General features: G+C 46.5%; 1 protein-coding gene across 3 annotated transcripts in view; it reads right to left on the reverse strand.

Annotated features, from left to right (window-relative positions):
- Positions 1–13,326, reverse strand: part of CDH16 (cadherin 16) — a 1,158,846-nt gene that overhangs the window by 203,413 nt on the left and 942,107 nt on the right. For all 3 annotated transcript variants that reach the window (XM_069653297.1, XM_069653307.1, XM_069653286.1), the window contains exon 16: positions 11,541–11,657. In XM_069653297.1, the coding sequence (XP_069509398.1) occupies positions 11,541–11,657 (117 nt within the window). The remainder of the gene's footprint in view (positions 1–11,540; positions 11,658–13,326) is intronic.

Raw genomic sequence — 13,326 nt, forward strand, 5'->3', positions numbered from 1 at the left:
GTTGCTCCCTGAGAAAAGGTATGATGGTCATCCCATATCAGACCCTCCACCGCACATGTTTCCTGAAGGCACACTATGGAGTATTAATTTAAGGCTTCTAGTAACACCAGATATTGTGTTAATTTCCCAAAACCCCTAACATTCCATGATGTCAAAAGAAGATTTTGTGTCCTTATGTCCCTTAGCGTTGCCTCCCGGATAGCATGGTGTGAACTAGTATGTGCACCTTCTGGCCAAGGAGGCGTTGGATCTTCCCCAATAGTTCTGTCCCCAAGATGACACCGCTTTTTGGTCATGGGTCATGTGAAAATTCCATTTAGGCCTGAGGCTGACCCTTTTGCCACTGCAAGCCTGGATTTTGCATCCCAGCTATTTGCAACTGCAATAAAGTGTGGCCTTGTAAGGATGTTGAAAACAAACTTTCCCCAGACTGGTTGTCATTGAAGGTTCATGTCTGTGAATGTGGGAGGAGATGCCATCAAGAAAAGCTGAACTCTAAACAAAATACAAGAAAATAGGAGATTTTTCTGATAGAAATGGTGGCCCACTTCAGATAACAAGGCAGGATGCTAGATGGCAGCTGGGCCTTGTGACATCACAAGGCCCGCCTATCTCATTATCTGCAGTGGGAAATCTCTGTGTAGCTGATCTCTCTCAAGCATTTATGACCAGCAGCCTATTAACTTGAAACACCAAAGAAGCTAAAAAGAAACACAGTTCAGGAAGCTCTGATCACATGCTGGTCAGGAATGCATTTTTCTAAGCAACAAAAAGTCATATATTTGAAATAATATTAATCCACCTGCGCCTTAGGGAATGGTAATGGCAAGCTAAAAAAGTATTTCTGGCTGCTCTGAACATGTCCCAAATTTAAGAGTGGGGGAACTCGTGGGGGTAAAATTAGGCACTTGGAGAGTCAATGGCATGTTCATAACTATTATGCTTTTTATATAAATATAAATGGTTGAAAATTGCCACATGCCGATGCAACATGGTGCAGACCCGGCCGTCATTTTATTAAATTAAATTCCACATGATACATTCCACATGATAAGCTGAAGTGGAATATATATGTATGTCATTGCAGTTACTAGTAAATTGTGAAGTTTGTCACATAACTACTTTTTGCCAAAAAGTTAGGGGATTTCAAATTGCATTACCATATTTCTGCTCTAGACCCCTAAACCAATCCTTAGAGACAGGGTGGGCAGGGGGGAGAGAGAAGGGTAACTGTCCAAGCATGGTTGCGAGAATTCTTGCAGGGCACCACCCAATAGTTAAATCTTGATGGTGTCATCACTGGTATATGAAATAGATGCACTATGAGAGAGGGGAAGAGCTGTTAAAAATTACCACCTGACAGCCGCAAGGAAACACCAAAAGGGTATTTGGTGAAATTGCATCTAGGTGGAGCTGTCTATTGCTGGGGAGGTCTAAACGCTGCCTTGGCCCTATGGTGAATAGCTGGGGAGCATCCTTGAGAGTGGAGTGACCAGACCTGTGACCTGTGCTCCAAGAGGGTCCTGAAATACAGCTTGCTTTCCTGAACTATAAACAGAGGTTTTCAATGTAAGTAGAATTGAGCCCTTTCAAACCAAAAGGTGGGGGAGTCTGCTTACTTTAAATCCTTTCCCTTTGCCGTTTCCCTTTGCCTTAAGTGGAGGGGGGTCTAAAATCCCAAATTCTTAAATCGTCCGAATTCTTTCTGTCTAGCTTCCCCAACACAGGCCATTAAGTCTATGCCAGTCTTATTGTGAGATAATTGCCCTTCCCCAACAGGGAGACCCACAACCCCAGCAGCCCTGCAGCTACAGCAACAGAATCCAAATTTACTACAGCAACATCCAAGATGGCTGCCGCCATGCCTGGGTGCACACCAGGCTCCCAGGCTGCCTTGGGCCTGCAGCACCCTGATTGGCTGGTGTCGGAATTTGAAGGAGCCAACCTCCTGCGCTGGCAGGTGAAGCCAGCCCCCACTGAAGGCCTACACGACAGGGCCTCTTTCTTCAGTCTCTGCCTGCCCCAGCCATGTTGACCGCAAAGGTAGACATGCTTTGCATCAGGTACTGTCCACTCCTAACATTGAACCATGGGTGCAGACCCAAATTGACTATAAAATCGGTTTATTACTCATATTGCATAATATGGACTCCACTGAACTATTTGCAGGTCCTACTTTAGATAAATCATACAAATTGTGGTGCACAGGTGTTCATGTGGGACTCCTGGTGGTGCAGCTCTTCCTCTTTTTGGTTTGGTGAACAGACCCTTGGTATAACCTTATGGTACCCCTGGATGGGGGTGCAACCCTGTACCCCTAGTGTATGTTTTTGGGCACCTGTGTGTGGCCCACAGAGCAGGGTATGGGCTGGTGGCAGCTCCGTGCTGAATTGACAGGTGCCCTGAGTAGCCTCCATTTTGGGATACCCAGGATCTGTTATTGGAATCAGTGGATTCCTGATGGGAGACAAGATGGCACCCATGGCTTCTTGCTTTCCATCACCTGTTACCTTGTTTTCCTGAAGTCCCGGGAAGCCCTGACTCTGTCTCTTCTCCTGATTGGCTGTTGGGTGGAAGTTCCATATATGGTATTGTGGGGAAGTCCAGGCCAGACTGGCTGGAGCCTTCCCCATGATTGCACGTTGTGGGTACGCCTGTGGGGTGGGACATGGGTGAATGGAGCATTTAACAAATACACATTTCATGAAGTAGATGTCTGGTTTCTGGTGTATGACACAATGACTGAGACAGCCCTGCCCAAAACTGGTATGAATGCAGTGTGGAGTGCTGAATGGCTGGGTGCTTGTCCGAATACACATTCTTTGTTGTGAGTGTCTGGATGGAAAAGAATGGCCTGAATGCACTGCAAGCCTGATTGGCTGCATGTCTGACTGAATGCCCTTCTGAATGATTGGATCCCTATGTGTGACCCAGCAGAGTGAATGATAGACCAACAGAATATCTGGGACATCTCACTGATGGAAATCATTCAGAAGCTGAAGTCGAAACTTGATGCTTAACCTTGAAGCCCAGCCGGATGAGAAGATCTGCTGCTGCATTCCTTCACCAACTGAAAGCTGCTGTGTCTTTAAGAACTGATCCAAGAGAGGACCTGGTTAGGAGACCTCTTCCCGAAACTACAAGGGACCATCGTGGACCAGCTGATCTTTGCCAAAGCTCCCTGGAAGTCAGACCCTCGAAAGGCTGCCGACCGGAGAAGGGTACTGCCGAGGAATCCAAAGTGAAGCACCCTGACATCCAAGTTCATCGTTGTTGATCATGGTTCACAGGTTTGCTATAACTGCCGGAAGCCTGTTGAGTCGTGTTGCCCAGAAGTGGGGACAGCTTGACATCATGCTGCTCACCAACCGGAGCCGCAAAGCTCCACTGCCTAAGACATTTGAATCAAGGACTCCCTTGCTCATCATTGTCGACCACTTTGACTGGCTGGAGAAAGTCAAGGTCGCCGACGACCGAGGAGAATCCACCAGTGGTTTTCCTGCTGCCCAAAGTCCTCAAAGGCGCTGAAGAAGATCCAGATGCCAGCCTGGGTCACGTCCCGATTGCTGACGCCAGACGCCGACGACCTGACACCCTTGCTGGGCCAAAGTTCTTCATTGACTCTTTGCAGCAACGAACTATCGTCATTGTGGTGCGCCGCACGCCTCATCTTCACAGCACGTTCACGAGCATTCATCAACGAGCACCGCAAGGATTGAAGCTGTTCCCTCAACAACAGCATTCACATTTTCTTCATTGAGGAATCTCTATGACCTGTGGCTCCTGTCTTAAAGGGAGTTCACTCAAGAAGGGCCTGTTGATGACTCATCGAAGAGCTCTATGAAACCAGGTACATTGGCGCATGTAGAACCTTTTTGAAAGACCTCAGGCTATATTAAGGATAACTGGACTGGGCTTGTCAATACTCTTTATTTGCAGGTTGCCCAGGTGGGAGGATCCTCACAAAGAACTGTCTCTTGGTAGACAGAGTCAGTATTCAACCATTGCATAATTTACCTTGCCTTCTTTCTGTGTCTATCGTTGATTTATCTTACAATTGGATTTGTATGTCATTTGAACTGTTAGCAGTTGATGCATTTCAAAGGAATCGATAGTTAAAGAGTGGTACCGTGTGGACTTGTATATATTTGCCATTATAGTATTGCCTGTGCACAAAGTGTGTTATTGTGTGTGTATATAACTTGAACCTTATTTATATAAAGAACTGTGTTATCACTAACATAGTGTGTGGACATTCCTTTGTGGGTGCATGGGGACTACACTGTGCTTAAGAATCAGTCTGCATCGCCTCCTGGGAGCTAAGCCTTGATTGCTCATCCATTGCTACCAACAATGGAGAATCTTGGCTGGGGTCCTCTGTTCTTCTACTCTGCCATATAGAGGGCAGGAGTAGAGATAACCCCCCTCCAGTCTTTACACTGGTGGCAGCAGTGGATGCAAATGGTTTTAAGAATCAGTGTGTAACCTTGCCACTTACAAAATATCCACAATTTGTGAATTTGAGGTTTTTAGTTGTATACTAGATAACGACATTACAAGCAATGGAATGGTAAATTGACTTGGATGAGCTTAGAGGCTCTCCAGAGTACCTGTGAAGCCAGCAAGTTAGACTTTGAGGATACATCTAGGGCTGAGCTGATAGCTGCCCTGGTCGAATACAAGACCGATTGTGAAACTCTTGATGAAGAGGGCAATGCAACCAATGAGGACCCTGCCCCTGGGGTTGTTACTGAATCTGTTTCTGGGAATGCCACCATTCCCGCTGCCTCAATTCCGAAACCCAGCAATGTTTCTTCAGGGAATGCCTTGGAGCTTGAATTGTTAAGGATGACATTGGCCTTTGAATATAACAAGTTGGAAACTGAAGCAGAACTTAAGAAAGAGGAGTTGGCACAGCAAGTGATACTCAAAGCTAGAGATCTAGAACTCAAGGATAGAAATCTTGAACTCAAGGATAGAGATCTGGGACTCAAGGATAGGGATCTTGGACTCAAAACCAAGGACACTAAATGTCAGAGAATCCAGCTAGGGAAAGCTAGAGTGGAGACTTCTGCAAAAACAGTTGAGTGTCAGGTTCCCTGCCACCAAGCTTATGAAAGATTTGGTTGGTGTGTATGCGGCGGGTCCTGATATCGTGCAATGGATGGAAGCATTTGAAATGGCTTGTGGAATCCATGATGTTGATAAAAAAGATTGGACTAAGTGTTTTATAAGCAGAGTGGCTCAGACTAGTTATGACTGTATTCTGAAACTGAGTGTGGAAGAAAGGGGTCAGTATGAGTGCACGAAATCTTCTGTGATTGCAAAGTTTGGCAAGACACTGACCCAATACCTTAAATGGTTCAGGGAATTTAAGAAATGAGAGAATGTGTCTTGGATTGACTGTGTGAGTGCTGTGCACATGAACATGATGGGGTGGATTGATGGTTACAAAGTGAAAACGTCAGTTGAATTGTCCCAACGTTTGTTTTTTGAGCATTTTTCGGAAACCTGTTCACCAGAGCTATGTGAGTATGTCGCTGACTAGAACATTTTACATCCCTGTAAACTGGCCAGGCTGGCTGACAAGTGGGTCTCCCACTGGGTGTCCCCTACGGAATGCAGTGGGAAGGACAAGGACTAAGAAAGGGGGGCCTCTCAGAAGTCTGAAGAGTCCCAAAAGCATTCATAGTCAGGCAAACCAAAACCTTCCTCTCCTAAAACCCAAAAATCTAGTTGGGATAAGTCCTATGGGGGTGGGGGTAAGAATAGTGGTCTGCCTGCTGCAAAGCAGGGTCCCAGTGGCTCCAGTACCATACCCTGCGTTCCCGGCACTTGTTGGGACTGTGGGACCCTGGTCCACAAAAAGGGTGACCCCAAGTGTAAAGGTAAGGCACTTGGAGTCCAGGCTGTCAGCCTGACATACCCTTACTCCGTGCCTGAGGTGGAGGCCACTGTCCTCCCCTCCTCTACTGGGATCACATTTGGTGCTCCCGTAGAGATTTCCCTAGTGTCCCTTGGGGCCTGGGACAAGTATGTAGATGTACTGGCTACAATCCCACAGAACAACCGTAGATTTTTTAGAAGTGTCCTCCTGAATGGTCAGCCTTCTACTGGTTTGAGAGACACTGGGGCAAGCATGACAGTGGTGGACAGTACCCTGCTCAAGCCAGAGGACTATGTAGGTGCTCCTCTGAGAACCACCAGGTTAGCTGGTGGGCCTCCCAAATTATCGCTTGTAGCCTTAGTCACAATTACGATTGGAGACAAGACAGCAAAGCTTCCTGTCCTGGTTCAGGATGACTTAACTGCTAACATTTTGTTAGGCAATGATTTGGTGGAATTGGGGATGATCGCGGATGCTCTACCCCTGACTGCTGCGGCAGTCACCAATCAAAGTTTGCACCAGGTCCAGCTGAGGGTCCGTTAACCAAGCCGAAAGGGAAACCCAAGGCCAGACAGAAGAGTAAGAAGGCCAACACTGCGAAGGGGGCTCCTTCTCTTCCTGCTGCTTCAGTGGCATCCGCTGGGATTCAGGCTTTGGACGGGCTGAATCCAGTGGTGACCCAAGACTCGACTCCGGAGGGAGAACCACCAGAAGACCCTCCTGCGGGGAAGGTGCTCAGCCTGGAGGACCACCCTGACCTTCAAGACCTGCTGGCTGAAGGGGGGTACCCTGGGTAGACTTCTGTAAGGGTCAGAGAGAGTGCCACTCTCTCTCACTCAAGGGTCTTAGAAAACAGGCCCTGGCCCAGGCACAGGTGAAGTGCCGAAGTCATTCTGGATTTATTGGGAGGGTGAGCTCCTTTCTAGAGAGCGCACTAAGCCTGAGCCTGGTGCCCTCAAGAGGTTGGTGGTAACCCAGGTTGACAGGCCCTTCCTGTTGCAGTTGGTGCATGAGGTGCCCTTGGCTGGTCATCTTGGTACCAAGAAGACTAAGCAGAGGCTCTCTGCACATTTATACTGGCACCGGATGGGAGTAGACGTGGAGTTCCACTGCAAGACCTGCCCCATTTGTCAGTTGTCTGCAAGACAGGAGTCAGTGTCATTGTCCCACTGCAACCGTTGCCAGTGGTTGGCACACCATTTGACATTGTCGGTCCTTTGGACCCTCCCACTTCAGCTGGACATTGGTTCATCCTGGTCTTGGTAGATGATGCCAACAGGTACCCTAAGGCAATACCCCTTCGGACTGTTACGGCCAAGGTGGTTGCCAGGGCTTCTGGGCATTTTTATCAGGGTTCGATTCCGTAAGGAGGTTGTCTCTGACAGAGGATCCAACTTCATGTCGAGTTACATGAAAACTATGTGGAAAGAGTGCGGAGTAACCTACAAGTTCTCCATCTCTTACCATCCCCAGACAAATGGTCGGGTTGACAGATTTAACAAGGGCATGTTGGGTGCTTTGGAAGAGCCCCTAAGGAGGAAATGGGATCTCCTCCTTCCATGCCTGCTGTTCGCTTACAGAGAAGTACCTCAAGAGAGTGTTGGTTTCAGCCCCTTTGAGTTGCTCTTTGGAAATCCCGTGAGGGGGCACATTGCCTTAATCAGAGAAAGTTTGGGAGCCACCCCTCCAGGTCCTGTCAAGCAAGTTGGGGATGGAGGATGACACAGATGATGGGCCAGGCGACAGCAAACCTTAAGGCTAGCCAGGCATTTAATAAGTACTGGCATGACCGCAAAGCATCACAAGTGTTTTGGACTCCAGGACAGGAAATCCTTGTGATGGAGCCTAACAAGCCTCAAGCTTTGGCAGATAAGTGGACTGGACCCTTCAAGATCATCTCCAAGATGAGCAAAGTCAATTATCTGGTTAACATGGGAGTCCCTAGGGCAGCCCCTCAGGTATTCCACGTCAACAGGCTCAAGCCTTTCCAGAGGCAAGCAGAAGTCTCTTGTCTTGTGCTAGCTTCAGAGCAATAAAAGGATAAGAGTGAGCCCCATCCCGAGGATAAGAACCAGAAAACCCTCCTGCAGGAGTGGTGCTCAACCTGGAGGAAAACCCTGACCTTCAATGCCTGCTGGCTGAAGGGGGAGCCTCCTGGGCAGACTTCTGCAAGGGTCAGAGAGAGTGCCACTCTTTCGAGGGTCTGAGGAAACAGAACCAACCTTAAACCATCTAACAGTAAGGGTGACCTCTGCCCTGGCCACATCATCAAAACGTGTGCCGAGCATCTGGCACCTATCATCTCCAACTTCATGAATTCCTCCTTCCGAACAAGCTCCTTCCTAGCCTCTATCAAGAAAGCCTGGGTCACCCCGCTCATCAAAAAACCCACACTCGATCCCACCCTCCCAACCAACTACCGCACCATTACCTACGTCCCTTACCTACTCAAAATCCTTCACCACACCGCATACATCCAACTCCAAGAATACCTTGAGTCTAACTACTTATTGAGCACCCACCAATACGGCTTCAGACCAAAACACAGTGCAAAGGCTGCCCTCCTTGATTTAAAAATCCATCTCAACAGCATCTGCGATACCGCAGATTCAACTTCTCCAGTGAAGCTACCAGCTGGATCAATGCTTTTCTTTGCCAGTGAACCTCCACTGTCTTCGCAGGGTCAGAAGCTGCCAACCCTTTACCTGTCCCCCATGGTGTCCCTCAGGGTTCCTGCATTTTCCCCACTCAGTGCAACATGTACACTAAGCCCTTCTTTGACCACCTCGACAACCTCGGGATCCTCTATACTAACTTTGCAGACGACACCCGAATTCTGATAACACTAACTGGTAACCACGCCGTTGGCTCTGCAAACATCAACCAAGTCTACAGCATCCTTCAGGCTTGGATGGTGGAACATCATCTATGCCTGAATGATGACACAACCGGACTCCACATAGTAGGCTCCCTGTACCACCTTAAATGGGTAGACCCCGCCTTTGCATCCTTCTGCATTGACGGAAACCCCATCAACATTGCAAGTCATGTGAAAACACTGTGTGTTCACCTAGATGCAGAACTATCTACGCATAAACACGTCAAGGCCCTTGCCTCCTCTGCAGCCTACACAACGAGGCTCATCAACCTCAGCAGAACATTCCTATCCACTGACAACTGCCTCACCCTCGCCAGAGCAATTATAGGTAGTAAACTGGACTACTGCAATGCCATATTCGCAGGCACCTCCTCTAAAAAAATCTGGTTAAACTTCAACTAATCCAAAACAATTCCCTCCAGGCTGTCTGGGGCCTCAATCGCTCAGACCACATCTCTCATGCCAGACGTGATGCTCACTCGCTGCCTATCAAAGCATGTATTGATTTCAAGATTCTCTCCATAACACATAGATGCATCCATAACACAGCTCCCTCATTCCTCACCCAACGCATCTACAAAAGAACCAAACTCTCCTGCGTACGGTCTCATCCACTCCATCATCAGCCATTCCCAGATTCTCAAGAAAAATAGCTGGGGGCACCTGCTTCACTGTCATTGCCCCCACCCTGTGGAATGCCCTAACTCTCCACATCCAAGAGCAGCCATCCTACCTCATCTTCTGAAAACTGCTAAAAACCTCGCTGTTTGACAAATATGACTAACCTCATATTGGGGTATCCCTACTACTTGACTCTCCACAACATTTACTATAATGCTTATGTACCTTATGTCTGTTTTGTCTTGTTTACCAATGTACCGGCGCTGTGATACTTACGGGTTTTGGCACTGTCAACAAATACAATAAATACATTTTAAAATATCCGTCCAGCTTCCCCAACACTACCCTTTAAGTGGAGGAGGGTCTCAAGTCCACAATTCCCAAATCACCCCGACTTCCTCAACCCAGACCAAAGTAAGGGGTGTCTGAAAAACAAACTGCTAAATCAACCTGTGTTTATTTCAAAGCAAAAGTATGGTTGAAGTAATAATTGCCAAATGCATTTGCACAGAGCTGTAAGCTAAATTGCTAGACTTTGAAGCATGCAGGAAAATCGAAAATGCACAACATGCATATCTAAATTGATTTTGTTCATTAACCAGTGTTGATTATTTCTTGAAATGAAATCTGTAGAAAGTAGTTTATTGTGATCTGTGTTTTTTCCCTACCAGCTTGAGTGATTTATGTAACCAGAAGTTCAATTGTGAGCCATAGAGAATGCGGCATGTGTAGTTTTGTGCGCTCTCTACTAACTATCATCCAAATAAATATAAATATATTTCCTGGACACCGGAGGGTTCCAAGGGGCATGAAATGCATGAAAAATAGGGCTGGATAAAGAACTGACATTAAACATTTTATTGTGTGACACCTTGATTGCAGAGGGATGGAACTCCCCATGTTGAGGGTGGCCTCTCAATAAACTGTTACAAAGAAGACTTGCTTTTCTGCTAATTACAATTTCAATTTATGATTTGTTTTGCTTGCCACGCAGTGGTACAATTAACATAAAACTCGGGGAGAGGGAGTAAAGGTTTTTAGTCATTGTCCTTGCATGAAAGGGAGAATCAACATTAAATAGAATGACATCCTAAAGGAACGAAATTCAGCACAGGCCAACAGTAAAATTCCCTACCAGGGAAAGAGATTAGATTCAAGATTTTCACTTCGAAAATAGTCTGTATCAAGGCTACCAAGTGACAACGTTCACGAGGTAGCCATATTAATATTAAATTATTTGGGAGAGAAGTTCAGAGCTGCCATCCAGTAAATCCCTCGCACATTGGGGGATCTTGGGCTTCGTGTTGTGAGCAGGGTGTCGAGTTTACGGCAAGTCATCCAACTTGTGGTTTCATCTGAAGGCTACACTTAAAGGCTGAAAGATGAAAAATACAAGAGAGTCATGATGTAAAGAGGGTGTCCGGACATTTCGTCGAAAGACATTTCGTCGAAAGACATTTGGTCGACGTAATTTGGTCGAAAACCAAATGGTCGAATTTTTTTTTTATTTATATATATTTTTTTTAGGTTGTAGTTTAGGGGAAAAAAGGTTTTTTTAGAAAAAAAAGGGGGTTGGGGGACCCCCCAAAAAAAAAAGTGAAAATAAAAAAAAAAAAAAATTCGACCATTTCGTTTTCGACCAAATGGTTTCGACCAAATGTCCTGTCGACGAATTTTTTTCGACGAAATGTCTGGCAACCTGCAAAGAGTCCAGCCTGAGGCATCCTGAGTCACAGTATCAGGGCTATCCACACTACTTTAGAAAAGTGATGTGCTTGAAAGGTTAGATGTGGCGCCATCATCCTATGACACCTCTATGCAGTGATATGATTAGTTATCATTACCAACGAGTGAGATTTTAAGTTCAAAACCCGTGGTCATTGCGCGTGCTAGTATGGTATTGAATCAGTTCCATTGGAAGGCATCACTCTAACTGGTCATGAACCTCAAGTGTAAACGAAGCTCTCTGAAGATAGGTCACATGTTGCATGCTGGTGTAAAAGTAAACATAGGGAGAAGTGATAGGCTCTCCGTAGTGATAAATCTAAACTACTTGATGGTCTGATATCATGAATACAAGACTGATTCTACTTGCCGCGCATGTCCATTAGTAAACAGCGAGATATATGTATCTCCATTTGCATGTATTGGTACCTGGAAGATGAATGTGCTGTTTCTGGGGTGGTTTTCCACTGTCTGTGATGATTATTGGCACAACGTGTACTTTTGGCTCCAGCCACGAATTTCCCATTGTAAGAAAAGCATGTGTATCTACGAGTAAAGTGGGGAACAAAGATACGACACGCGGTGAACAAAAACACCCAGTGAAGAGAATTAGAGGTATTTGTGTTTATTAAACAAGTGAATGGCTTCGAACAGAAACACTGGGCAACATATCAAATTAGAGGCGCTAGAAGTTGCGTCATTAGGGGATTTAACAAAGTGGCAGCGATGTATAATGTATGCTACAGAAACTGGTTGATGGAAAGGAGGGGGATTGGAGCAGTGAATGGGGATGACACACTCTGACATATGGAAAATATGATGTAACATGTAGAGCAATCCACACATATACAATACTTACCCAGTAAGAGTTGGGGCCTTCTGAAATTGGGGAGGGTTAATGACTTTAAAGATGTTAGGGGGTGCTTAAGTGAAGATGGCTTCGAAGCCTACTATTGTGGGAATGTTCATAATGTTTTGGGGAATGAGGTTGCAGCTGTGGGGGCCAGGAGGAAGAGGGACCCGAGGCATGAGGGCACACATGCAGCGACTGAGGGCAAAACAGTGAGGGTGAGAAGAGTTTAGGATCAGACAGTATGAAAGGGAGAACAGTGAGGAATAGAGTCATCAATTGGAAGGGGCTGTGGGGGCACATGGATAGACTTAACCAGGAGGAGGAATTTGAAAAAGGTTATTTTACTGCATGGAGATCCATGCAGCGGGGAAAAGAAATTAAAGAGTATTCACTTTGCAAATTACAGACGTTTGCCAGGAAAAGTATAGAGTGGGCGGCCCAGCAGGAGGCGGGGAGGAAAGTCTCGTTTATTGAGGATCAGTAAGGAGGCGAGAAGGAGCACTTCCGTTTCAGAGAAGTCACGCCTCAGACAATGTGGTGTCGGCTGCAGAGAGACAGTCAGGGATGTGGGTCAATAACCCTTGGGTGAAGGAGGGGAAGTGGAAGAAAATATGCGTGCCACTGGCGAAGAGCTGAAAAAAGAAGCTTAAGGATGGGAGGAGTTTTCCAAACGAGGAGCTGTACATGCAAATAGGAGTGGGCCAAGGGCAGTGCCTCATGGATGCCCTGCAGAAAGAGGATTGGTGATGGAGGCACCAGTCTTCCAAAAGATAGCGAAGGAGCGGTCAGCAAGGTGGGAGGTGATCCATGTTAGGATTGTGAACTGGGAGAGAGAGAGAAAGAGCGAGAGAGCAGAAGCGAGCCGTGGTCAAAGCAGCCGAGAGAGGTAGGAGAATGAAAATCAGGAGAGACAACAGTGATTAGCAGTTGGAGACGTTTACAAAGCACGTCGAGCTGAAATCCACATTAAGCAATATGCAATATTTGATTTGGAAGGATTGAGGGGGTGAGGTTAATTATGTGGTTGAATACCACATCTTCTGGAATTTTAGAGAAGTGAGGGAAAAGGGAGTAAGGGTAATAGTTTGCTGAATTGTTAAGGTAAGCAATGGACTGCTTGGTATGGATATGAAGGCAACACCATTGAAATATTCCAGGAAGATTCCAATAGGTTGTGATAGATAAGGGAAGAAACAGGTAGGGCACAGTACGGGGTGTCAAATGTCGGACTGTTTTGTAAAGAAGTCGTCAATAGCAAAGGACGGATTGGCTGAATAAGGATGGGTTCCATGAAAGCTTGTGTATTGTGGGGGTAAAGGGGTGGGACCGAAAGGGAAGAAAGGGTGGGAAGTAGAAGGCAGA

Source organism: Ambystoma mexicanum, chromosome 1p, assembly GCF_040938575.1.
Source record: "Ambystoma mexicanum isolate Mex_15411 chromosome 1p, UKY_AmexF1_1, whole genome shotgun sequence".
NCBI lineage: Eukaryota > Metazoa > Chordata > Amphibia > Caudata > Ambystomatidae > Ambystoma > Ambystoma mexicanum.